The sequence below is a fragment of the Apostichopus japonicus genome, chromosome 1, assembly GCF_037975245.1.
Source record: "Apostichopus japonicus isolate 1M-3 chromosome 1, ASM3797524v1, whole genome shotgun sequence".
Taxonomy (NCBI): domain Eukaryota; kingdom Metazoa; phylum Echinodermata; class Holothuroidea; order Aspidochirotida; family Stichopodidae; genus Apostichopus; species Apostichopus japonicus.
In genome coordinates this window covers 12542050-12568645 of record NC_092561.1, presented here as the reverse complement: position 1 = coordinate 12568645, position 26596 = coordinate 12542050, and the positions used below count along the sequence as shown (strand labels likewise).

The 26596-nt window shown below is 38.4% G+C and overlaps 1 protein-coding gene across 1 annotated transcript; it reads left to right on the top strand.

Annotated features, from left to right (window-relative positions):
• The first annotated feature begins 2505 nt into the window (after positions 1-2505).
• On the top strand, positions 2506-25336 carry LOC139967758 (uncharacterized). The gene is made up of 3 exons (XM_071971820.1): positions 2506-3346; positions 4660-4792; positions 22633-25336. Exons 1-3 carry the CDS (start codon positions 2915-2917, stop codon positions 23307-23309), a joined length of 1242 nt encoding a protein of 413 aa, XP_071827921.1. The 5' UTR covers positions 2506-2914; the 3' UTR covers positions 23310-25336.
• Positions 25337-26596: the final 1260 nt, after the last annotated feature.

Here is a 26596-nt window from a genome sequence, read left to right as displayed (position 1 = left end):
CTCCGCAACTGCTTCTAACATTCTGGTGAGTGCCATTATGCATATTCAATTTCGAAAAAAAATTCTAATGCATTTCGAAAAATGCATTGCTATATTAAATTGTAACTTTTTAAGAAGCAGAAGCCATTTATAGCCTACTATGAATAATGAGTATAGTTTAATATCCCATAACCTACCCCATCCTTTCGTATTTTGACATATTTCATTTGCTTTCATGCATGTATCGATCGCGTGTGCAGGGACTTTATAATGATTTCACCTCATTTTGTCTCGAAAGAAAACTTGTTCCTTGTTTCCCAATTTGCACATTGGATATTGCAGTGCTAGTATGCATTTTTTTTTCCTCGATGGTGGGGGGGGGGGCGTTGACGGAGTGATGTGTATACGCAAATAAGATAATACAATAAGAGTTATAAAGGGTACTAAATATCAGGCTGCATCAGTCCAATCAAATTTCTGCAAAGTGCCCTTCGACGTCGGTGCCCCCCCCCCCAGATTAAAAAAGCTTCCGCCGCCCTTGTATATATGTATATATATATATATATATATATATAGATATATATGCAGTACAATGCCTGCGCAACTATCCAAATTATGACTGGATTAAGAACTGACATAGCAACGCAAAAATGTCTGCCTACATTCAGGGGCGTAGCGAGCGGTGGGGTGTGGGGGGGTGTCACACCCCCCCCCCCAATAATTTGGTCGCTGTCGGCAAATTTTGGGTCTGTCGGCAAAAGAAGAAAAGGTGAAGAGAGCGGAAGGGGAAGAAAGAAGGAAAGCTGAATAGAGAAAAGGAGAACGGGAGCTTCTTCCGTGCCAAATTTGACTTAAAATATGCACCAGATTGCATCTAAGGACGTTTCAAAACTAAAAATTTTCCAAACGGGAGGGGTAGACCCCCTACCCTTAGACCCCTCCCCCATTTCAGTCACCACTTCCAGATCCGTCGGCAAATCAAATTTGACTTAAAATATGCACCAGATTGCATCTAACGACGTTTCAAAACTAAAAATTTTCCAAAGGGGAGGGGTAGACCCCCTCCCCTTAGACCCCTTCCCCATTTCAGTCACCACTTCCAGATCCATCGGCATCATCAAATTTGACTTAAAATATGCACCAGATTGCATCTAAGGACGTTTCAAAACTAAAAATTTTCCAAAGGAGAGGGGTAGACCCCCTCCCCTTAGACCCCTCCCCCATTTCAGTCACCACTTCCAGATCCATCGGCAAATCAAATTTGACTTAAAATATGCACCAGATTGCATCTAAGGACGTTTCAAAACTAAAAATTTTCCAAAGGGGAGGGGTAGACCCCCCTCCCCTTAGACCCCTCCCCCATTTCAGTCACCACTTCCAGATCCATCGGCATCATCAAATTTGACTTAAAATATGCACCAGATTGCATCTAAGGACGTTTCAAAACTAAAAATTTTCCAAAGGGGAGGGGTAGACCCCCTACCCTTAGACCCCTCCCCCATTTCAGTCACCACTTCCAGATCCGTCGGCAAATCAAATTTGACTTAAAATATGCACCAGATTGCATCTAAGGACGTTTCAAAACTAAAAATTTTCCAAAGGGGAGGGGTAGCCCCCTACCCTTAGACCCCTCCCCCATTTCAGTCACCACTTCCAGATCCATCGGCATCATCAAATTTGACTTAAAATATGCACCAGATTGCATCTAAGGACGTTCCAAAACTAAAAATTTTCCAAAGGAGAGGGGTAGACCCCCTCCCCTTATACCCCTCCCCCATTTCAGTCACCACTTCCAGATCCATCGGCAAATCAAATTTGACTTAAAATATGCACCAGATTGCATCTAAGGACGTTTCAAAACTAAAAATTTTCCAAAGGAGAGGGGTAGACCCCCTCCCCTTAGACCCCTCCCCCATTTCAGTCACCACTTCCAGATCAATCGGCATCATCAAATTTGACTTAAAATATGCACCAGATTGCATCTAAGGAGGTTTCAAAACTAAAAATTTTCCAAAGGGGAGGGGTAGACCCCCTCCCCTTAGACCCCTCCCCCATTTCAGTCACCACTTCCAGATCCATCGGCAAATCAAATTTGACTTAAAATATGCACCAGATTGCATCTAACGACGTTTCAAAACTAAAAATTTTCCAAAGGGGAGGGGTAGACCCCCTCCCCTTAGACCCCTCCCCCATTTCAGTCACCAATTCCAGATCCATCGGCATCATCAAATTTGACTTAAAATATGCACCAGATTGCATCTAACGACGTTTCAAAACTAAAAATTTTCCAAAGGAGAGGGGTAGACCCCCTCCCCTTAGACCCCTCCCCCATTTCAGTCACCACTTCCAGATCCGTCGGCAAATCAAATTCTCCACACCCCCCCAACAAAAACCCCTTCGCTACGCCCCTGCCTACATTCATGATTTAAGCTACACATTACAAATCTATACACCATCGCCTTTACCAACATCATCAATCAGTAAATCATCAGTAAATCATCTGGCTGTTGCTGCGCAAGATATAGAGAAACACTATCAGCACTTCAGCTATGTATTATGTTAATATAGGCCAATCGTTCCACCTGAATCAGCATAATAAATTTGAAGCCGAGCGGTGTTATCAGGAGAGCAAAATGTCTTGAATTTATAATATCGTGTGTTGATGGTTGAAGCAATTTTCAATGCTCATCAATCATATTAACTTGTAAACAGAACCAAGTTCATATGATTCGGACACGAACAACAGCCATTGATTTGGAGAAAGGGAATGTTGCGTTGAGCGTCAGTTTTTTAGTGTTAAACAAGGCATTGGCTTCCAATTTACGTATTGTGGAAGTAAGAGGTTTACCAGAAGAATATAAACTGTTTAATGTTTACTGTTCGCTATTGCATATACTAACGACTAAGCAGCCATTCTCTTTTGAACATATGCTGAATGATGTCTACACTGTTCTTGACAAGAAGCAGCAACGTTCCAGCAATGATGTATAAATTATTTGTTTTTGTTACAACGTTTTTGACGTACTTCAATTTATCACAAAGTGGCTGCCCTATTATTGCTAATAAAGAATCAATCGACGGTTTGTTTGGTAGGAATCAAACACTCGTTTGCAGTTTAAAGAGATGCAAATCTGCATCCTGGTTCAATCTTACAGAGGGCTCGTACTTGAATTCTTGCGATTCACAGCCTGGTTGCAGCATGTCTTTGCAAGAAACCAAAGAAATCATCTTAAATATACACAACCTGTCACCATACCAAACTGGTACGTACATTTGTGTCTGCAAGGAGCCTCGAATCAAGACTATAAAATGTTTCGATATCATTGGTGTTTGTCAGATGTGGATTGAAGTAAACAACCACACAATGGTAAGTCGTATTCATTTGCGTTTAGTAGCCACCCCACCCCCCCCCCCTCTCCCTGGGTGTCATATCACAATTTCCGTTGAATTACACACTAAGTTCATCACTTTTCAAGACCACTTCAACATAGAAGTTCAAACTTGACATTTCCTTCCCACCATAACCGTCAACATTTGAGCTAGAGTAGAGAAGGTGAAAGTTTAGCATAATCCTCCAACCCGTCTGCCTCCATCTCTCGCTGTGGGCCGGGTCTGCCTGGTTTACCCAATAACTATTGAAACGCCTTATATCACCTTCAATCCTCCTTATTGTAGACCATTGTAGACAGAGTTTCGATGCAAAATGGTGTTATCATCTCCGAGATTGTAAATATATTATGTGTAGTACAAGTTTCCATTTTTTAGTACAATATGAAAAAAGTGATGGGGGAGGGGGTAGCTTTCCCCATATTCTCTGCTTTCCCTGCTCCTGCTCCTTAGTAAAGTACGTCAGCAATTCCGCGAAGGAGTTTTCAATATCTCTAAGATCTCCCCTCAGCATAATAATCAACCCATTTTGCTCATCGCCACATTGTTTGTAACGTCATGTCACACTTCTTCACATTTTGCAAGTGTATTTAGGTCGTGGTCGTTAATACCAATGCAAATATAGGATGATGTTAAATAGGCACTGTAAAAGTAGGCCTACTTAATTTTTGACTAGTCGTTTAGTAGACAAAATTCGTCTCTCCTTTTGTAAGAGGAATGTAAGTGACCTGCACAAGAAAATATCTGAATATTTGTTTATAAATAAGTCAGAAGTTGAAGGAAACGCAACTCAAGTGTGACTCGATTCCAAGTAATTGACTCGAGTCAGCAACAAGTCAACAACCTTCAAAGTATATGTATGTATGTATTTGTATGTATGCTTTTTTATGTATGTATTTGTATGCATATATGCTGCATTTTATGTATATATGCTGCATTTAACTACACGAGAAGAGGATAGCGTGTTCCAGTGCATTCACGACATAATAAACACACAGAAACCGATGATTTAAGTATATAAGTTTCTCATATTAATTTTCTTTTTCCCATTAAATGTGCATCAGTAGTCATGTGCTCTACCTTTCCATTTCCATTTGTAAAGAAATGTAGGTCTCACCTATATGTGATAAACTATAATGTCTTGCTTTGAGAAGGTTTAATTCTGATCTCCATTGTGTTTCCCTCACTGGTTACGCTAGTCAAAGGATCTCCTGGTCTGTTTTGACAAGTAACTCGTGACCCCCCCCCTACATCCCCTCCCGCAGGTTACATATTTGTTATTTTTACTCACAGGAATTGACAGAAGAACACAACTTGAAGAGCGCAGAGAGACTTAATTATCATTACGTTAACCTATCTGAACACGACACATTGGGATTAAGATGTCTTCCTGGAGCAACCCTTCAAAGTAACTGTTCAGATATTGGTGAGTATCTCTCGTTGACATCTTATATGCAAGCTCTAGAAGCAAATGCTATGTTTAATTCCTACTTTGAACATCGAGAACGACGATACACAAGGCAAGCGGTTTCAATTCAAATGAATATATTAATGATTGTTACACTACAATACACCCGGCTACATGGCCAAAAAATAATACGGTATAGCACACTCTTTCCCTGGATTTCATCCCAAGTTCTAGAGCCACACACGTCCTGAATTCAAAGATATATACATCAAGCAAACAGCAACCCTTCACTTTGCCAGACATGGCCATGTTATGAAGAGACACTGTATCCTGTTATCACCCACAAACATGACAAAGGACCTAGGTGTGACGTCACAAACTGACACAGAGACATCAGAAAGAGACTAGTTACCAGGTTGTTTTAGATACATATTTATTCAGAGGTGGAAAACTTGGAATAAAGGGAAATTTCTTGAAAGGAAATTACAAAAAAATAATAGAAACAATCAATTTCGGACGACAAACAATTACAATGTAATCATGCATATTTGTCATGAATTGCAAAAATGAATATATCACTCTTAACTTCAATGTACAGGAGAACAATGCTATACTGCTTTAAGATTCTGGCATTCACAGTACAGGCAGCAACGAGTAATACTGTAGAAAACCAGTCAGAGCCTTAAAGGAATACAAATTGTAAACAACCTTGTATTTTACCAGATAATACAACAAAGATGTAACCACTTTCACTATTTAATTCATGACGGAATACAAATAAGAGCAGAAAATACAATTAACCTATGAACTATGTTGGAAAATCTGAGTGATTGATTACAACAGGTATGTTAATGGTCATATGCAACAGAGAAAGAAAGTTATGCCAAAAGCTTGCATGAACTTGAAAAGGGAATATCGTAAGAGTGTTACAAACGCCTACACACACTTTATGGACATAGCATATAAAACAAACTCAAAACTAAACACAAGATTCTACTACTTTAAAGGGTGTGAAGACTCGCGCAAAAAGAAACGTCTAATGCCGGTAATCTAACCTAGTTTCGAATGAGATGTAACAGAAGTGTTAGACATGTACCACCATCGATCCCAGAAAATACACACACAGCTTGCTACCGTCGGTAATTAGACACTAGTGTGCAGTCAGTACATACAGCTGCGGTCAGTACAAACGATACAGCGATGGACATCTCAGGTCCAGCTAAAGATAACAAGGTATCAAGTTTCATTACTGTATGTATTTTGCAGAGACAAGAGAAAAACTTCACTTGCAAGCAACGGAAAGTTCACTTTTTAAAGATGGCGGCACGCTGTTTGGGGCGAGTCTTCAATGCCTTTAAGATAGGGTACCATCTGTGATGTAGAGTAACTTCTTAGATATGAAGTGCCATATGTGACAATATTATATACCATATATATTGATTATAACGAGGAATATATGTTGGTTATGCAGTAATATATATGACTTATGTTTGTTCTTCATATATAATTATACGTTATGCATAACCTATATATATATCGCATATCATATATATAAAGGTCGCATAACATATATATTGTTCGTTATAACCTTTATACATTATATACTATTTTGTCATGTTCGGCGCGGTAATATATATAGATTATAAAACTGTGGGGGCACGCGAGTGGGAGGAGCCGCTATGCAAATCGCGTTCGCGAGTACCATGCATGTGTACGATCGGTAATGTTGATAAACTTTTTCGACGGAGCGCGGGCAAAAAGGACTTGTATAGTACTATACTAGTGCTTCAGTATATACCTACACTGTACTGCAATAAGAGAATAGGGCATAAGCTACGTTATATCAGTCCGCAATATACTATCGAACCTTTCAACATGTCGAATAACTTTACGGAAAGCGAGTTTTCTTCCCTAGTAAATAGGCTTGCTGAGCCTGTCGCAAGACAAGTAATGAGAGTGGTGGGAAATGATAGATCTAGAGTCCAACAAACACTAACAGGTAGGCCTAGCCTAACAAATTGCATAACTGTACTGGAGAGTTAGCCCAACTGCAGTGTTAGTACTAACTTGTCTTAGGAGCCCCTAGGCTAGGCCTAGCCCTATAAGCCTAGGCTAGCTAACGCGTCTAAATAACTATTTTGTTGAAGCTCCATCACTTGTTGAACATCATGCATGTACCTAGGCTTTAGGCGGCTAGACAGGCGCAGCAAGCCTTCACGTACGTAGCCTGCTCTATATAATCAATGTAGCTATATTCTACACTACACTCTGTACATTCGCCGTAAACGTACATGTCTGTGGCGCGAATGTTCAAATAATCAAGGAAATTAAGCTTCTCCCACTCGCGCGTGTCACTCACACTTTTATAATCTATATATATTACCGCGCCGAACATGACAAAATAGTATATAATATGTAAAGGTTATGACGAACAATATATATATGTTATGCGATATATATAGGTTTTGCATAACGTATATATATGAAGAACAAACATAAGTCATATATATTACTGCATAACCAACATATATTCCTCGTTATAATCAATATATATATGGCATATAATATTGTCACATATGGCACTTCATACTTAGAAATCAATCAGAATGGATTATATGCAACGATACAATATCAGATAACTTACAAGTAATCTTAAAGCCAATTAAGGTAATATCCAACAATTCTAATGATGAATTCCAAGTCATCATCGTATATTCAAATTCGCATACTAATTCAGCTTATACCATTAATTAAAATGACACAAAAACCAAGAAACCTTACCCAAGCCCTGTTCCTTGTCCTTAAATGAATCAATCAAGTAGAACTTCTTACAGAAGTTCTTCTTGATCCATGAAAGAACAAAACTACTAAATACAACAAATGGAATCTAAAATGCATGTGCACACTATGATCACGACATGAACAGTGGTAACATATGGGTGACAACAGACATTCCGTGAAGTGGTTGTGCATAAGTCATTACCAAAAATTGTATGTCTAATTATGAATTCTGGAAGGTTCATCAGCAAGGCTTAACATTAAGGGGTTGACCTATCAAATGCCAATGTCACACAAGCATGTTCGAGCATAGGATGCTAACGGGCCATCGAGCTGTGTCAAACATGGGTCTCTACATCAATGAGCTGTCAACTTAAATACCCTCCGAGAACATGGGTTGGGTTTGCGGACGAACCTTTTCTCAGTTGCTTCTCTTTTATATCAAGAATTGAACAGCAACAGCGATTCACCATTGTACTGTTGACAACATAGTGAACATTTTACAGCTGGGAGTGGGCACAATCAGCAATATGTTCCATCTTTTTTAATATAAATATTTTAACCAAGCACTTAATGTAACAATTGAAGTATGGAATTTGAACAGTTTGACTTAATTACATTCCGAGTGTGTTCTTACCAAGCATGCAGTTGCATGTATTCCATCTTAATGGAACTAAGTAATCACAAGTGCCTCCCGATAAGAAACCTAATGAAAACGGCTGAATCAATCACTCATATCTCATTCATTGCATTATCTTGACAGGTTGGCAACGCTTCACGTCACACACATTGTGGGCTATATATCTGTGCGGCATATTTTTGCCAATATAGTTAATAATAAAGATCTAGATGTTATACCGCGTCATGAAAACTTTTCAAAAACATCTTTTAGACGGCGCCGTTTTCATTATTCATACTATATCGTGGTTCGAGGACTTCGATTCATTAGTCATAAAAGCTGAATTTCCATGTTATTGCATTGACGTTACTGCTTTCCCCAATGATTAGCTTCTTAGCTTGAATTCGTGCTATGGGACACATTAAGATGATTCAGTCGTTAGAAAGTCACGTGACTTAGTGATTCCTTGCCAGTATGAGAAGAAACTTTAGATACAAGATTTTCTAACGAGCTGAATTGCTGAGCAGAAATGGCAATTAGTCTTGCAGAATTGAGTAATGCGTAGCTATGCAAAGAAGGTCGAAGTTCAAACAATTTCACTTCTGCATAATTAGACTTACTCTGACTGTAACCAACAATTGACTTTCAACGACCTTTGACCTCCATGAAAAACAATAGGGATCATCCGCTCACCTAAGGCTACCATCATACAAAGTTTAAAGTGGAAGCAACGTTTACTTCTCGAGATATCTTGTTAACAAGGTTTTCCGCCTATGACCTCTGTTGACCTCAAATGACCGTTGAACTCCTTAAAACACAATAGGGATCATATACGCACCAAGGGCAACCCACACACTAAGTTTGAAGTTCATCCAACTTACCTTCTTGAGATATTGTGTTTACGAGCCAAAGTGTCACACACAGACAAACACACATACAGACCGACACCTCAGTGTTGGGACACCACTCTTAGTACATTATAAACCTATAGTTGGGGTACAGATTTGTATCTTTGGACAAACTAAGGGACCAAGGAAGAAACACAGTGAAGTATGGTTCCACATATCATAGACTAGTAAGGAACCCATTTTCTCTTACAAATCCTCTTGTATTGTTCGATACAGCCTTACTTCTTGGAACAACAAATTACATACAATTGATTTCTTATTGTTGTAAATGAGAAATGTAAAAACAAAATTACAACATTAATTAATACTGAAATTTGTAGGCAATCCTACACATCTCTTTCATAGCTAAAAAGTTTAGTTTTGCTGGACCACGTAGTGCTCCTTATACATATAACCATGGTGAGAAAATATCAAACTTATGTATATTTTTTATGTAATTGGATTTGAAGTATCAGGAACTTCTGAAGGTTAACACACCAATACCAGTGGCGGAGCTAGGGGTATTGGTCAGGGGAGCAAGACTGGTCTGTAAAGGCGCTTTCGACACTCTCTCAGCGGAGCGCCACCACCGGTTGGCGCGGAGCGTACAGAAATTTTTTGAGTAAGATACTTCCTTTAGATCGCCGGAAATGACCCTTTCCGGGCCTTGCTAATTTGCAGATAAACGAAGAATAAATAGGTGTCATCGCCATTTGTGACAACTCGGAAGTTTATATGGGTGTTGAAAGTACATGCGCTTCATCACAATCCCTGTGGTATCTTTGTGAGTGCTCATCTGGGGGACGACATTTTGCCAACACCTATATTGGCAGAAATATGTCATATTATGATACCTAATATATACTGCTATAAATTGAAAAAAAAAACGAACAATCATTCATGAGACATGGTTGCATTCACATCCGACATGCACAAAAAGTGTTATCTAGCTTCATTTTCCTCCCCTTTAATTTCGAGAATCGATCAATCACCTTGTCCAAATCAAGTTGGTCGTCTCTATTGCGCTCCATGCTTATAATAGCAAGATTAGAGAGCCTATTGTGACCCATGGTTGATCGATAGTAGTTTTTTATTAGTTTTATCCTAACAAATAACCAACTGCACTAATCAACACACTGATCATGGAGCGGCGTTTAACGTACACTACATGCCGACTTAAAGTTTGGTGTTTATTACTATTTCAGCCACTGCGCGTGGCGTATCGTCTAAAAATAGATCGAAAACCCCGTACAGTTCTTGGAAATAGTTTCGTACAACGGAAGTGCCGATAAATTAAAGACCGCCGTTAGAGCATTTTGTCAGAAAATTACACCAACAAAATGTTACAAATGCCAATAGGTAGATGAGAGCGCAATAAAAAGTCAATAATCGCGAATAAGTAAAACGTGGTAAAAAGCTAAAAAGGGCGCCAGCAGTCCATTTGAGTCAGTCGGGGGGGGGGGGGATCCGCCCCCTGACTATATGGACGCTCCGCTTCTGACCAATACCCCAGGTGTGGGACAGCACTACCGGATCCTTTGACGCCACTTTACTGGGTACCATTTTGTAACTTTGGGAATGATGACGGCCTAAACAGGAAACAGTAAAATGTGGTTTAGCAGAGGAACATGGAGGGAACAGGCTGTATAATTACTCACATGTTGGCCAGTTTTTGTTTCCGATCTGCACCTATATGCTGTATGTAGTGTAAATCATGTTGTGCTATTTTTACTTTCATTTTAAAGCCAGCCTGTAATATTTCTTTCAAATGAGACATTGATATCGAAAAACTACATAGGCAAAACAATTTTCTCCAGTGAGGTTTAGAAAGGCAGTCATGTGGCACCTGCTTATAATCCACTTTGCTTAGAATGTATGAATTTTTCTCTTACTTCTAATATTGAGTAAACAAAACATAACCTAATAAGATTGTTTTGGGGTTATTAGCCATACTGTTTGTAACAGCATTCTCATCAATCTATGTGGTGTAAAAACCTAGTTAATAATAGGAATAATGTCTATATATATCACTATTATCAGAGTACTGTGTTAACTTTCGAGTCCTTGTTTGTGACTATTTGAAGTTGCAGCTCAAGTTAATTTCTACAGGCACATGAGGTGCTAACTTTAATATAAATTGTTAATGAGCCAGTTGGAAAGGGGCTGGGAGAAGAGGTACAAGCCAGAATTTAAAACAACAAACCCTATTGTCACTAATGTATCCAGGACTAATTGGAAATAAATTATTTATAGATTGTAGTGAACTGGGGAATTGTATCTATGTGAAGTACTACCATCCTAGAAGAAGGGATGCTTCCATCTTTCACATTCTAGCATTAGCTTTTAATTAGTAATGACATACAAAGGAGTTGCAGACAAAAGGGCTTTTCCTTTGAGTCTCCCCACGAAGTTAGAGCGTTCTCTTAAAAATATCTCCTTGTTTATGAGAACTACTACCATAAGACATGGACAAAGATAGCAAAATATCATTAAAAGCGGTTTTGCTTTGTGGTGAGTGAGCAATTAAACTATTATGACTCCTATAATGACCCCTGAAAATGCTGCTTTGTACCAAAGGTACATACCAATGCATTGGGCCTATAAGCTTCCACTGATTCAGTCAACTCTTCAAAGTAAAATATAAATTGTCAACACCATCTAAAATAAGGTCACAATTAAGCAATGCGATTTTAAACTAAGGTCTGTAGTTGGTAGTAGTTCATTCCATTCAAAATTTTGCTTTGTTCAATTCCAAAGAATACCATATCCTTCCCCTTATGACTTTTAGAATAATTGAAATATGTTAGAATTAGAAGTAATGAAATTTCATATCTAATTAACACAAGTAATGCGTACTATATTTGAATGGAAGTGCTTGCATCTTGTGTAACACATTAGAGTGTTCACAACATTGACTAAAGTTACATGGTCTGGAATCTGAATGCTAAAAGATTCTCTGTTACAGATAATTAGAAGGGTTTATGGTATTAAAGTTAACAACATTTTATTGTAATGTAGTTGCAACCATAAACTCGAAGAAAGAGTATATGGTTCATGTTGTATATGTGTTGATGTGTGCAGACAAAAGGTTTACAATGCTTTCATTACTACTGTATGGAGCTCATTCCTGAACTTTTCCATCTAGAGCTTACAACAAACTGACAGTAAATGCTTAGTATCGAACAACTATTATAACACAATACAATGGCATCTGGATGGGGAGGGAGGGAGAGGCAAAGTTATCAGAAACTTTTTTTGGTCTTTGTTTACATATATTTTACATTATTACATGTTACAATGTAGGAAACATTTGAGCATAGGTGACCTTTTCATTTAGTCATGTTTTGTCTCAAATTTTAAAATTATCATGAGATGTCAAGCTAGCGTAACTTGGTATCTCGCAAAAATCAAAATTTTGTCGAGATGACGAGTTAGGTGTAACATGGCAACTCAACTTTTCAACGAATTTTACGGAGATGTCAAGTTAGCGTAACTCGGTATCTCAACAATATTTTGTCAAGATGTTGTGTTATACTAATATGGTAACTCTACATCTTTCACATCACCTTATGACTGCCGTAGATTAGTTGTCAATTAAATATTTTTCAGAAAGTTGTTCAATTGCTCAGTGGGCATGAAGTGAAGAATTTACATTTTGCAGAAGAATAGTAAATTGTGGAGTTAAAGCAACTGACCAATCCAACATTTTTCTGATGTTTGATAAGATATTATCTTGTGATCTAAACAATTTACTGAAAAGGTTTACTTATGGGGCAAAGTGTTTCTTATGTTTATGGCACTTTTAAGCTTCCGTAGGGGTTTTACTTCAGGTATACCAACAATATTGACTTTCTTTAATGTGACGAACTCTGAGTTATTTGGTTTTGAGCCACTTGATCAGATTGTTTTGCTACTTCTAAAGCTATTATCAAGCTTTAAAGGCTACTCTAGTAAAGGATATCCATAACATACGAGTGACTTATACATGATAACTTAATGTATATTTGTAACTGTTAAAGTAACTTACCCATCAGCTTCACATGGCTAAGTCTTCTCATACTGTTGATGACCAGCTGCAGATTACTTAGAAATCAGCTTGCCCACCAGCACCATTTCACACATGCGAAGTTATTCACAAAGTATAATGGCATTTGTATATTTAGCATATACTAAAATACTGATGGATGATGGAGCAAGGATGATATTTTATCAATCCAAAACAACTATACAGCAACCAGTGAAAATAAGTGATGATATGTTTCACTTTAAATTATAGATCTGCAGCTCCTGCATAAACTGACACCTACTCACCCACAAACATTTGTTACTATATAAAATAAATAGTTAAATGAGTGAGATATTATGGTGCATTCCATATAATCCCATTCATAAATGTACTTTCTCATCCTAGCTGTCTTTATTTCTCAAATGCACCACTTATAATTGATATGTAACAATGTTTTAATCCTTGATCATGTTGAAGGTTGACATCTTCTTGTGCTTGCCCGCCAGCTTTAAAGCAAAGTAATTTCTTAATGGAACTTTCTGTCAGTCTCTGGTAATACCAATTATATCCTTGTGGGAATATATAATCATATACCAGTATTGTTTCATCATATGCTTATGTAGTTATGTAAAATTCAAGCCCCATATGCATAGTCTAAGGATACATTTGAAGCATACAGGAGTGCTTAAATCATCCCATATTCTCTTGTCTCAAATGCTTGACAAAGTTCAGTAGTGCCCCACCAATCTGTTTCTAAAATGGGTTGGATCATGTGGGGATGAGGAAAGTGCAATATGGTTCATGCTGGATATGACATGGCACTGACGTCTGTAGTGGTTTTGGCGAGCTCCTTCTTGGTATCAGGGGATGAGTCATCACCAAGAATGGTGGAAGCACCTTTAGCGTCATGGTGGAATGAAATGTTGCTTTTGATGGCTTAATCCAGTGTAGAACATTACACTTAAATATGTATAGCTAGACTGGTGGGTATGGGTAGCGTCTTGTTAACTTAATCGGGGCTTCAATCCCCAATAGCTAGCATAGCCTGTATTTGACAGTGCAGTGATTGCAGTGCAGTCGGGGTACACAATGACCAAAAATTTCATGCATGTGAAAGATACTAAAATGATGATCAAATAAAACTAAACCTTCACCTGACCATTTTTGTAGTTTGAGGGCCAGGGCGTAGGCACGCCCCAGGTAACCACATCCTTCGTCAACCCCCAAAACTGTACAAATTACCAGTTGTCTGAATACACACCCTCAACTGCAACCTTTGAGGGAGATATTCTATCATATATCCAATATTAGTGTGTTTTGTGTTTGAGATATCACAAAACACACTGTTTGAGTAAACACCTGAATTACAGGACACCTCGATGTCCCCCAATTAAAACATTTTGCCCCCCCCCCTCCCCTCCCTTCTAAGTGTGGGTTCAAACACAAGTCCCCTGATTGATGTGTCGGTTCAAGCGCATGCACACAAATCATTTGTGTATAACGAATTTAATGGGGTTTTTTACTGTTTGAATGGGTACAGATTTCTTAATCACTTAATCAATTTGCCCGACGTTTCACTGAGTGTCGTCACGCATTAAATTGTCATCAGATACCCACCCTATTTTTCAGTAACCTTTCAATGTGTTTCTGTCGGGGTGTTTAGAATTCAACGCAAAAATGCAGTTTTCATATTACCCCTTGTTTATTTCACTTTCTGACAAAACCGATATAATTGTAAATAAACAAACTTTTATAATCCGAAAATGAGTTTTCATATCTTGGTTTATAATTGACATAATTCGTTACTGAACTAACAAGGCTGTACATTTAGAAGCGGTTATAGATAGATCATCTTCAAAGGAGGTCGAGTCATCTTCAAGTTTTTTGCTTAAAAGCTTCTCAATAACATACCAAACGTTTTAGAATAACAGTTGGGAGAGGTGAGGTTGGCAGACGTTCTCTCATATCTTCTCCCCCACCCCCTTCAACACCCCTCCCCCTCCCCAGCTCCTCTCTCTGTACAACTATTCGTGTCAGTATAAGCTAAAAACATGTCTTAAATGTGAACTAACGGAAATATGGTTGTTGTTGGTTGGTCGTTTCCTCTGAGATGTAATGACAGTTTGTATCATTCTGGCCCCTTCTTCTGGCAGAATTTGCTTGTTTCACTCTAGAGAACTGGTCATGATTCCAATACTTTCGCCGAGTTGATAAAAAAAAACAGCAAATGGTTTATCAGCAGCTGATATACTCAGTCCCTACGTACTTATGTAAACATGTTTTTATATAGGACGTATCAGAACATCGTGTGAACACACAACTAACAAAAGCGTAGGCAGTAACAGCAAATGGTGTGAGGGTTTGGTATAATATACATAGTAGATAACCCCGCGCATCATATTTCCATATGATAGTAATATACTATGGAATTGCGGAGTAAAGTTCAGCATGAGTGTTACACAATGGGGCCAAACATTACCTTTAGGTGTTAAGAGGTTGATGAAATATTCATCAACCATCAATTTCTCTCCAATATTTGCAATCGATATAAGCAGTCTTAAAACAAAAGTTATTTTATAGTGGGATGGGATGGGGTGGGGTGAGTGGGGCAGGGGGTGGTTTGAGGATACGAGGGAGAAGCAACATATGGGCAATAACTATCACCATTTACTCAACGGGCTGATTTAACACGGACAGCTTTAACAGGGACGATGTCTTAAGCAACGGACAATTCTGTTCCCTGACGTCACTGGGTATATTCATCTTGACTGTCCGTTGGGGAGATTCAGGATACTGTAAGATGATATAAAGGGATCGTCTTTAAGACCTTGAAAGATAAGTTTAGGGAAAAATTGTTGTCTTGTTAATAAAAGAACAGAGAGTGCTGATAGTGTTTCAATATATAGCTACTCCGGTTTTCAATTAAAATATGTCTAAATCTCTTTATAGGTATTTGAAGGCTATAACATTGATGATGACGTCACTTCCTCATTGCATATCTAAAGGTTGAGGTTAATCAACTCTTCTATCAATTTTAATCATTCAGCCAAAACCATAATGTTCTTCCTGACTAAAAAAAAAAAAATACTAATCTGTTCATTATGATTCCAGTTCATATCAAATGTTACAAACAAAAACCCGTATATCACATAAATACATGTGCAGTGGATTATGAAAATTGGGAGTTTTCAGTGAGAGTTTTACCGTCTCATGTTGTTTATTTCTTCTTGTTTTCGAGACTTCATATACAACTTCATATCACTAAATATAATACCAATGACTTTCAAATCATTTTACCTCATTTTTTTATGAAATTGAATTTTGACAACCTCGAACAATTTTAAAGATAAGATATTGATGCATTTGCAGTTATCATCATGCAAATATTGGGATTATCCAATGCATTTATTGCCTTCTTGTTGCAACCATGATTGGTCAATTGTGTCAGCAGCCAGTGTCTTTATCGTCTGTACTATATCAAACTGATTAGAAAATCATCTGCAGAGGTTTTTGAGATTTGCGGAATAGTGTTGGGGCCTCATTTGTTTGTACGAAATACTCGTCTAAATTTTAATATAACCATACTTTTTGGGATTTTGTTTAGGCAAACGCGGTTGATCTTCAATCTTTAACTTCAGCTAGAAGTCTGTCTTACAGATACAATGGAAATTAGATCGACTAATAGCTCGGCGGGTTTTTTTTTTTGGGGGGGGAGGGGTTAAGTTTATAAACATGAGGTGGGGGGTAACGTTACAGACAGACACTGACTACGTGTTGTTTGCTCAAATCGTCGGGGATAAAATGAATGCATCTTTCATCGATGAGGCATGTGTGTGTAAAGCAGGGTTGTCCAACCTACGGCCCGCGGGCCACAGTGCGGCCCGCCGCAAGGTCCCGTCCGGCCCGCCAACCTCATTAATTTACAAATGTACTTTTACCCAGGAATTCTTTCTTGATAAATTTGAGAGATCATTATATCTCAATATGAAGATTGTTTTGATACAGATCAGAAGGCTTGTGAAGTGTCATTTCCTGCAATCTGGGGATCTTTTGGGCGATTTTTTTTTCTTGCACGCCACGCGCCAAGCTACAGTGGCGCTCCGCTTGTATAGTAACTTCATTTCCCATACCCCCTAACAGACCCCTAGCGGGGCCACTGAATTTGCCGCTCTGGCACGAAACCCTGGATATGCCACAGGAGCTTGTAGGCTCATGCGGCCCCTCCTTTATCATAATCATTCGAGGTGGCCCTCCTCATCAAAAGGTTGGACAACCCTGGTGTAAGGTATATAAAACTTACTGCAAGTAATCAATGATAAAGACAAAGCGTGTGTATTGGCGATTTGTATAGAGCCAATGTACTAAAAAACAGTCGTTGGAGGTTGAAACTAAAGGAGGAGAATGAACCAAGATGTGACGCAAGAATTATTCAGACAACATAAGCGTGTGGATCGTGAACCACGAAGGTTCAAAGTTACATGAAAACATAACAGTCATCACAAAAGCTCAAGCGTTCGAAGCATTTCCGTTTAATAGGAATGACTTTGCATCACAATTTTTTTTGCACCCGTTTGAAGAATTCTATATATAGCCTACTATAACTGCTGGGCCGGTTATTCATCTTCTACAGGACCGACGGAGGAGGGGAAGCTGAGGTGTGGATGTATCCGTCACTTTTATGTTTTGCCATATCTAAACATGTGTAATATTAACCCAGGCTGCTGTAATCATTGAAAATTCGAGTCAAGTATGACTGCATAGTAACATGCATAGCGACATAAAAGCAAAGCCCGGTTTCATTTCTACGAGGAAATTGTCAGCTAGCTAGCCGTCAAATTATCATTTTGTGCTTTGTCATAGGCCTACCAAAGTCATTGGAAATTTTGGCATTTTCCTTAAAACTTTCTATAAAAGGTCGAAAATTTGAGGAAAACACCGAAATCATTTACAATTTCAAGGAATAAATCGAAATATTTGGGAGAGATCAGGATTGAAATTTGTGTCATGAGTGTGTCATTTTGTCAGGTCATGATGACAAAGTGTTGCCAGGAGGTGCACACATGGCTATTCCTTTAGCTATTCTTCTTCTTTTTTTTTCTTTTCATTTTTTTTTTTCATTTTCAAGCTGAATTTACACACTTGACACTGAAAGCATTGAAAGCATAACTTATTAGGTACATGCACCAAAATTCAACATGTTCGATCAACCATTATTTTGGGAAGCCCAACTTTATAACGGGAAGTAGGTACTGCAATAAATAAGATCTCTATTAAAATCAATGCAAATGGGAATCGGTCTGTAATATTTTGATTTGTTCAAGCCATCACCTTTGTCTGTCAAAGAACTTTTAAGTTGCTATTTCCCTGCAGGGTGGAATAAACATGTTCTTAACTTTTGGAGGTATGTCGTTCATCTCTATCACATAGACACCTGTTAATGGTTGGGTGTGCTTCTGCTACCTTAACTAAGACTCTTCAAGAAGATAATGGTACCGGTTGGAACCACATCGTGACCGGGTTTGTGTTACTTTACCAAACAAACGTAACACTTAAAAGTATCCCCGGTATTCAATCATGGGAGAATTATCGACAGATATATTGTAACTTGATAACTCACTTAAATAATTAAATAATAAATAAGGCAGAATTTTAGTCTTGATAATGTTATAATACAAAGAAAACATACAACTTTGAGTCCAATAATGTTCTGTAGCTATTTCAGTATTTTTCAAGATATGTATCGTTAAATATACTTAATTTCTGGAATATTCGTTTGGGCTAACTTGATGGTGACGTCGGCTCTTTAATGTTAATCCATTGTTTTTGAGGTCAACCAGAATATGTTTGTTAATCTTCATATAAGCAACAGAGCACCCTTGGATGGCATTAAACATCATTTGTCCTTATCAAATTTGTAATAAATTATAAACATGTCATTTGAGACCATATAATCTTAATTTCATCCATTGAGTTTTGTAGTGCAACCAAGGAACTATAGTCTGATGAGCTGTGTACTAAACTAAAAGGTCCTCAACTGTTTAAAGGGTCATTCCAAAACAAGAAAATAAGTAAATGTGCTATAGGAATACAACCCTAGCTAGACCGAGAGCAGTGGTTTTTAACGGTCCACGGCATATCAAAGTTAATTTTGTTCCTGAAGTTATCAAACAGAATACGGGGTATATTTTTTTTGAATCTTAAACAAAGTTCTTAAGAATCACTCAGTTTCTGAAACTACCTACTATTCGGTATGAGAATTTGCTACAACACTGTTGCTTATAATGGGACCGTATTGACACTGGTATACTTTGGTTGTTCCCACAAAAGTGATATAGATTGAATTCTATGTATATTAAAATGTTATCTCATGGTCTTGCTGGATTGTATGTCTCTGGCACTGCAACGAATATAATAACGATAACGCTTGGTTTGGTGTAGGTTGTGTAAATCTTTGCCAACACATTTATGTCAAACAATGAGTTTAATTAAGTTCCTGTAAACTCTTGTGAACCGCTTGACTGTTTGAATGTTTTGATTGGCTTACCACAAATAACTCATTACAATAAACTTCATTCCACCTTCAGAGTGATAAGGAAAAAAATCCGGCTTTACGGAATTCGATGGCGCTAGTTTGAAACAGGGTGTTTTTTTTAATATATAAAATAATGGCTCTTAAAGGCATCCGTAGATTCTTTTTTAGGAGAATAGCGCCTCATCAGGCCATGTATTCAGTGGACGGTGGTTGCAAGCATGCCGGTCGCAGAGAGTGTCTCCACCTCTGGCCAAAGGCAAGGATTCACGCACGCCACCTAGAACGCTTCTGGTCGATTGACCGACCCTCTGCGCATCCTCCCGGGTTCTTTTGCGACAACAAGGGAGACATGGTACGGGATCCTAGACCACAAAAAAAGCACCATGCCACAACCTGAGGTATTATCGCCAGAGGCCTGTCTTGAACCCTAGCCACGACCGACAAGGAATGAGTCTTTCGTCACCCTCTATAGCATCGGCCACCACATCAGCTAGTACATTATATGGTTGAATTAATATATCAAGACTTCAGCGGCGACTACTGAAAGAGAAAAAGAAATTTTTAACGTGTATATAACCAACCATAGAATGGAGTCGAACTCAGTTCATCAGGTTACCAGTCCACTGCTCTACCATCTGAGCAATTTGACGAGTTAACTTTCTACGAACTTAAATTGGTGTTGTTGGTTGGATCATGGAGCTCTGTTTATAGCTCCATGGTTGGATACAATCTATTGGTAACAGTGAATGACACTGCCTTCAACGAAATCTCTATTCATCCTGATTTACTCTCATTAGAACAAACGGATCTTTATTAACAAGAAGCTCACGCTTCAATGTCTTTGTTTACATTGCATCAAGCAGCAAGAATTTCACTTCCTTTCAAGAGTCGGAAATGTGCAATAGGCTTATGCCCCGATACTATCGATGACTGCGAAGCAAGAAGTAACGGATTCCGTGAAATCTTCTTATTCACAAACTGAGGTTGCTTAAGATTATGCTCGCAAGAGAGTTCTTGCTGTTAGTTGTCTCCCTTTACAACTATATTCTATGCAGACGATCTTGAACTGGGATTAAGCCTGAAATTTCAACAAACAATACCTATTCACAATTCAAGACCTTTTTGAATGAGGAAGGAACAATACTTATTAAGTCAAACACGTTAACTACATGTGACTAATCTTATTTAGGGATCTGAATGGCTGGAAATAGCACAGTAATTCGAAACCCGAAACAGAATTCATAGGATTTTGAGTTTACGCAAGTAATTTGGGGAAACACGGGGATCTGGAATTCGTCAACTACAAGACTTTGTTTAGTCCGCAGTGACTTGATGTGTTTATTGATCCTCTGACCTGCCGTATTTGCGTGTATAGGTCCCCCCCCCCCCACCATGACTGTGTTCCACATACATACGGTGTATTTAGTTTAATACAAAATATTAAATTCATCTTTATAAATATCAAATTTTGATCTATTATCAACCAACGTTGTTTACAATTGTTGCATTTTGAAAGACTGAATGGTAATGAGGAAGGGACGGTGACGAGGACGGGGTTTGGATGTTTTTATAGCTTTTATATGTGTAATACAAGTCAACACTCCGACATGGTCGACTCTTTCAGCAGCTAAATATCTCAATAAAGCATTGGTTCAGGTTTAAGCATGAAAGGTATAAACGTAGCTAGGTAAATTGGGTAACCGTATGTAACCATGGTATTGTCCTGTATAAGTAACTGGTATTAGTACCGCAAATGTGTCAAGCTCACTTCATACAGATTGGCGCAAATATATCTTGTCATCAAGAATCGCAGCGAAAGCCCCCCCCCCCCCAAAAAAAAACGAATCCCTTAGGGATTTTCACCCCCACCATGTTTTTCTTAGGAATTTTCACCCCCATCATGTTTTTCGGTTAGCTAGGACCCTCAGCTATCACAATCTGCTTGTTTGCCATTAAACTAATGGTTGGTGTGGCCAACAGCGATGTTGCCACGGCAACGTATTCATTACAACTTGGAATTTGAGAATTTGTCATATCTTTGTAATTAAATAACCTAAAAGCACAACGTTAGTGTCTCAGTATATATATATATATTTGTAGCTGCCCTGGTGAAGCCAATCACAATCAGGGAAGTCAAAGTCATCCCTAATTAGGGCTGTTACCATGGCAATAGCCATGATGAAATTTAGACTTTGAGAAAAATATCATATAATATACATATAACAAAAAGTGCCATGATGAAATTTGGACTTTGAGAAAAATATCATATAATATACATATTCCCAAAAAATATTGATTTGGCTCTGCCCGGTTGATTACAATCAAGAACTGGATCATTTAAGGTCATTTTCATGTCTTAATAGGGCTGTTGCCATGGTAACAACATGAGGATAAATTCAAATTATAAACAAAATGTAAAATTACTAATGTTTCTATGTTCTTTAGTTACATCATGGAGCTCTGTTTATAGCTCCATGGTTACATAAATATGACATTTTGTTGTCAAAGTCCATTTCAAACTCAGATTCAGTCAGCCTTGTGTTGCCATGGCAACGGTCTTGATTGAGCTCGATCGTGACCTTAAATGGGCCTGATCTTGAGCTCAATCAACCAGGAAGTCTGAAATATATATGCCGAAGACACATTGATTGTGTTATCATGTTTTTCAGTTACAGAGTGAAGAATAAAGCAAAACAAAAAATATGTATTACTTGTGACAATCGCAATAGAATAACTGTATTGAAGGAGCATTGCAATCATTAAACTAATTGATATTGTCTTTAACATAAAACAACTACATACATAAGACATCTGCTGCTTTATCATTACGGTAAACGCACAGATGTATGGTTAAAAAGCAATGATAACTTTGCTTGTGTTCGTACTATAAACTATCAACAAGTACAATGTCCTGATTGCATTAACATATAGCACGGACTCGAGTTTTACAAGTCTGGACCGCATTCATAGTTCTTTCATGCTACTAGAATAGGACAAAGTCAATTGACGTTTGTGTGGTTCTTTATTTCTCCACAGAACCCAAGGCGTCCGTTTCAATGATGCTGAACTGGTGTAATGTCACGTGCGCTCTATATATGAGAGATACCAAACATATTTGCAGCGTTCAAGTCATCTTCAAAGTTACACCGTGGCTGTCAAACTCACCAAGGCTGTCGACATTACCGTTGCCAACTTCTGAGCTGTCAACAACATTGCAGACATGGTCAGTTCTTGAAGTCACAAGTTTGTTTACGACGGAACTTACATCAATAGATGAAAGAGCGCCCCCACAACCAACATCACCTACTTCATATATTACATCACTGACCACATCACCGTCGAGAGAACCGACGACAGCACCATCGACAGATCCGACTACAGCACAGACGAAATCACTGATGACGACACATTCACCTTCATTAGTTAGATATAATACAGCCAACGAAGCAGACATCCGTCAGCCGATGGAATCTCCGTTACCATCCGACCGCTCGATCACAGTCGTATACTTCATGATAACATCAACCACTGTTACAGTGTTGCTACTTCTCTTTGCAACCACTCTTTGGAGGATTTACCTTGTGTATGTCAAAGGTGAAGATAAGGACAGAACTGACGTATACAGACCAAGTAGTGTTTATGCCTCCTCTCTATCGAACGGTAAGCAAAAGGGTTCTTACAATGAGCAAACAAATAGCGCAACTCAAGTTTGAATTTTTAAGAGGGAGATGTACATAGCCTTGGTTTTCTTAAAGGGGAAATGCTTTTAATGCATTAAAATTTGCATAGAGTAAGGGATACCTTGTCAATGATCTCCTTGCTATTATAGCTGAAGCTATGCTATTTAAGAGTCTCCAACTTCCAACAGTTTGAGATAGCAGCATTTGCATATCGTGGACCATGGACAGCATCTCAAACAAATATGCTTTGAATGTAAACATTTTTTCGTGCAGGGCTCTACGCCATAAACCTCCTTCGCCCTCTTCATCTCCATCCTCCTAGTTTTACCTCCAAGTTTCCGTTTCCAATCACTTTGCCAACGCTTTGATAAATTTACCACAGTGATAACGTTATTTATTGGTTGTTTCGCGTACGATCGAGCACACTTCTAGCTTAGGCCTACATTATAGTGACTATTACCTTCCACTGATGTCCAGTTCAACGTTCATTTTACCGTAACATTGCTAACGTTTGTGTGAATGTTCTCATCTCAAAGAGGAGACTGGGGTTCAGAGTGGATCAAGTTGTTTAGTTTTCATGCCCAGGATCTATATTTGATGACCTTTATTTTAAGTGAATCATTTCCCATGTAAATCTACTGAACGCGATTTGCTTCACAATGTTAGGAAGAATTATCAATATAACATATATCTAATATATATATAACATATATCTAATATATATAGGATATATATCATCATGTTATATATTAAGACACTATAAACATCACCATGATACGTTTCAATGTCAGTTTAGTGACAAGAAAAGTTACAACATATTACAACTCCAAATAAGTAAGTAGAGTATAAATTTAACATTTGTATTCGATCCTGGCAGAGATGCTTCAATGTTACAATGAGTTAACGGCGGTGTTATTCATATCTTAATTCAGAACTTATATCAAAGTGTTACGAAAAAAATAAATGTTTAACATCAGCATGTCACGGTTGATATTGCTATGTCACAATTATGTTAGAAATTGACATCAGCTTATTTGCAGCATGCATGATATCAAGCATGTAACGAATAACTTCTACTCTAGTCTAATCTATCTATCTTCTTCTGTATATATAATGAACAATTTGTGAAAGTGCAGATATTAAGATGGAATTTGTAATGTTATAGGTTCCTATGCTAATTTATTAAAGTGAAACTAATGTTTGTATATACACCATTCTTACGTCAATCAACCGTTCACAACTGTCTCAATTTACTTCTTTTGTAAATGTATCCCTTTTTCTACACTCTACATTTGTTCTTCAAATTTAACCTTTTCAATTTATTGGCGTAGGGACAGGTGGGAACGGGGAGGTGGTTTAGTTAAAATCATTTCATAGAGTGAAACACAATGATTCTACTCAACGACACACACGATTTTCCTAATTTTTGAGGAATGGAAGTCTAAGCCTGCATCTCTACCATATAGAGAGTTGTATTCTTGTTTCACTTTCTATCGACTTGTGTGCCTTTCTTATTTTTGCAAGGGTTCTTTGTAATTTCTCATCACAAATGGACTCCTAAGTTGAAAAGTCTAAAATAAGCTAAACCTGTAAATCAGTTAGCCACCCGACGTGAAGTGTAAGTTATCCCTGCACTTAAATGTGTGGCTGTAAAGCGTTTTAAGATATCTGCCACCCGACGTGAAGTGTATGTTATCCCTGCACTTAAATGTGTGGCTGTAAAGCGTGTTAAGATATCTGCCACCCGACGTGAAGTGTATGTTATCCCTGCACTTAAATGTGTGGCTGTAAAGCGTGTTAAGATATCTGCCACCCGACGTGAAGTGTATGTTCTCCCTGCACTTAAATGTGTGGCTGCTGTATAGCGTGTTCAAATATCTGCCTTATACGTGCAGACCGACAATATACTTATACATATTTTTTAACTTTCTATTTTGATATCGTTTCTTTGTAAAGTGTTTATGTTTTTTATTTATTACTTTTAACATCAGATAAAGGTAGTCGCAACTTAACTTGACTTTTTTTACAATAGCCACCCTTGCATGCTTGCATTATTGTAATTGATATCATAGTGGCATAAGGAATGGCCGTCCATTCACGATTCAGAACATAATTTACAGAATCCTCTCCTCGAACATAAGGCGATATAAAATAATATCATTGTTGACTTCGATATAGGATTTATTCCAAATAATTTGGTTTCCGAACTCTCCGGGACCTTAAAAGGAGCATTGTGCCAAAGCCAACAACGTGTCCGACATGAGTGCGGTCTCTAGTTGACCACAAATTAAGCACTTGCTTAAGGCAAGATAGCTTGGGCGGAAAATTAAGGGTGCAAAAGTCCTCGCGATTAGTCGACAAAGGCGGGCTTACTATCAACATATGGGCCTAATTTGAAAAGAGTAGATTTATTTTTACAACGCATAAACGGCCACAGATATGGGAGAAACCCGAAAGGGCTTATGGATTACAACTTACACGTCGGGTGGCTTCCAATTCAATATTTTAATTCAAATTTGGAAATCTTTTCAATTTAGAAATCATTTCAGATGGGAAAACCATTCATTGCTCTTGGATGAAAAACCCACCTTACTATGACCCGGCCGGGTATTTAACCTGGAACCTCCCGATTGGTAAGCCTCGTGGCTTCAAATGGTCATCGTCTTCATTCACTCGGCCACAGCACATGGGCGTCAATCCAGGGGGGCGGGGGGACACGTCCCCCCACATTTCGATGGGTGGGGGAAACAATATCAAATGTCCCCCCCCCCACACACACACACATTTGGAAAAAGAGTAATGAAGCGTCTCTATTTGGTTAGGACTTACACATCTCAGGATTCATATCATCGAATATCACTCAATGTTGCTGAATGGAAAATTCCACCCAGATCTCGTGAGTTGGTACCCTGAGCTCTCCGACAATCTTAAGCTTAGTCTGCCTTTCTTTCGAGGCCAGTTCCAGTTGTTGTCGGTTGAAGGGTATAGACAAATATTCAAGTTGATGAATCCAGCGGTACGGGCTATGTTTGGTGAAGTCGAAGCTCTCTTGTGGTTGCTCCTCGTCTCCTCCGCCAGTTCGACGGAAGCCTAGACATCTTTTAGTGCTTTGATGCGTTTGAAGACATAGCTACGGCGCACCATGACTCAACAAAGGCTGAACCATGTGATGGTGTGCCATATTTACCGCGAACGTCTAGCCCAGTTGAAGCCTGAGGAGTTAGCAGAGAAGTTAGTTGGTTCCTTGGATTACAGACGCCGCATCTTCGGGCGATTCCAGTAGAAAACTAGTGCGCTCCGTCAATAACATAAGAGATAGC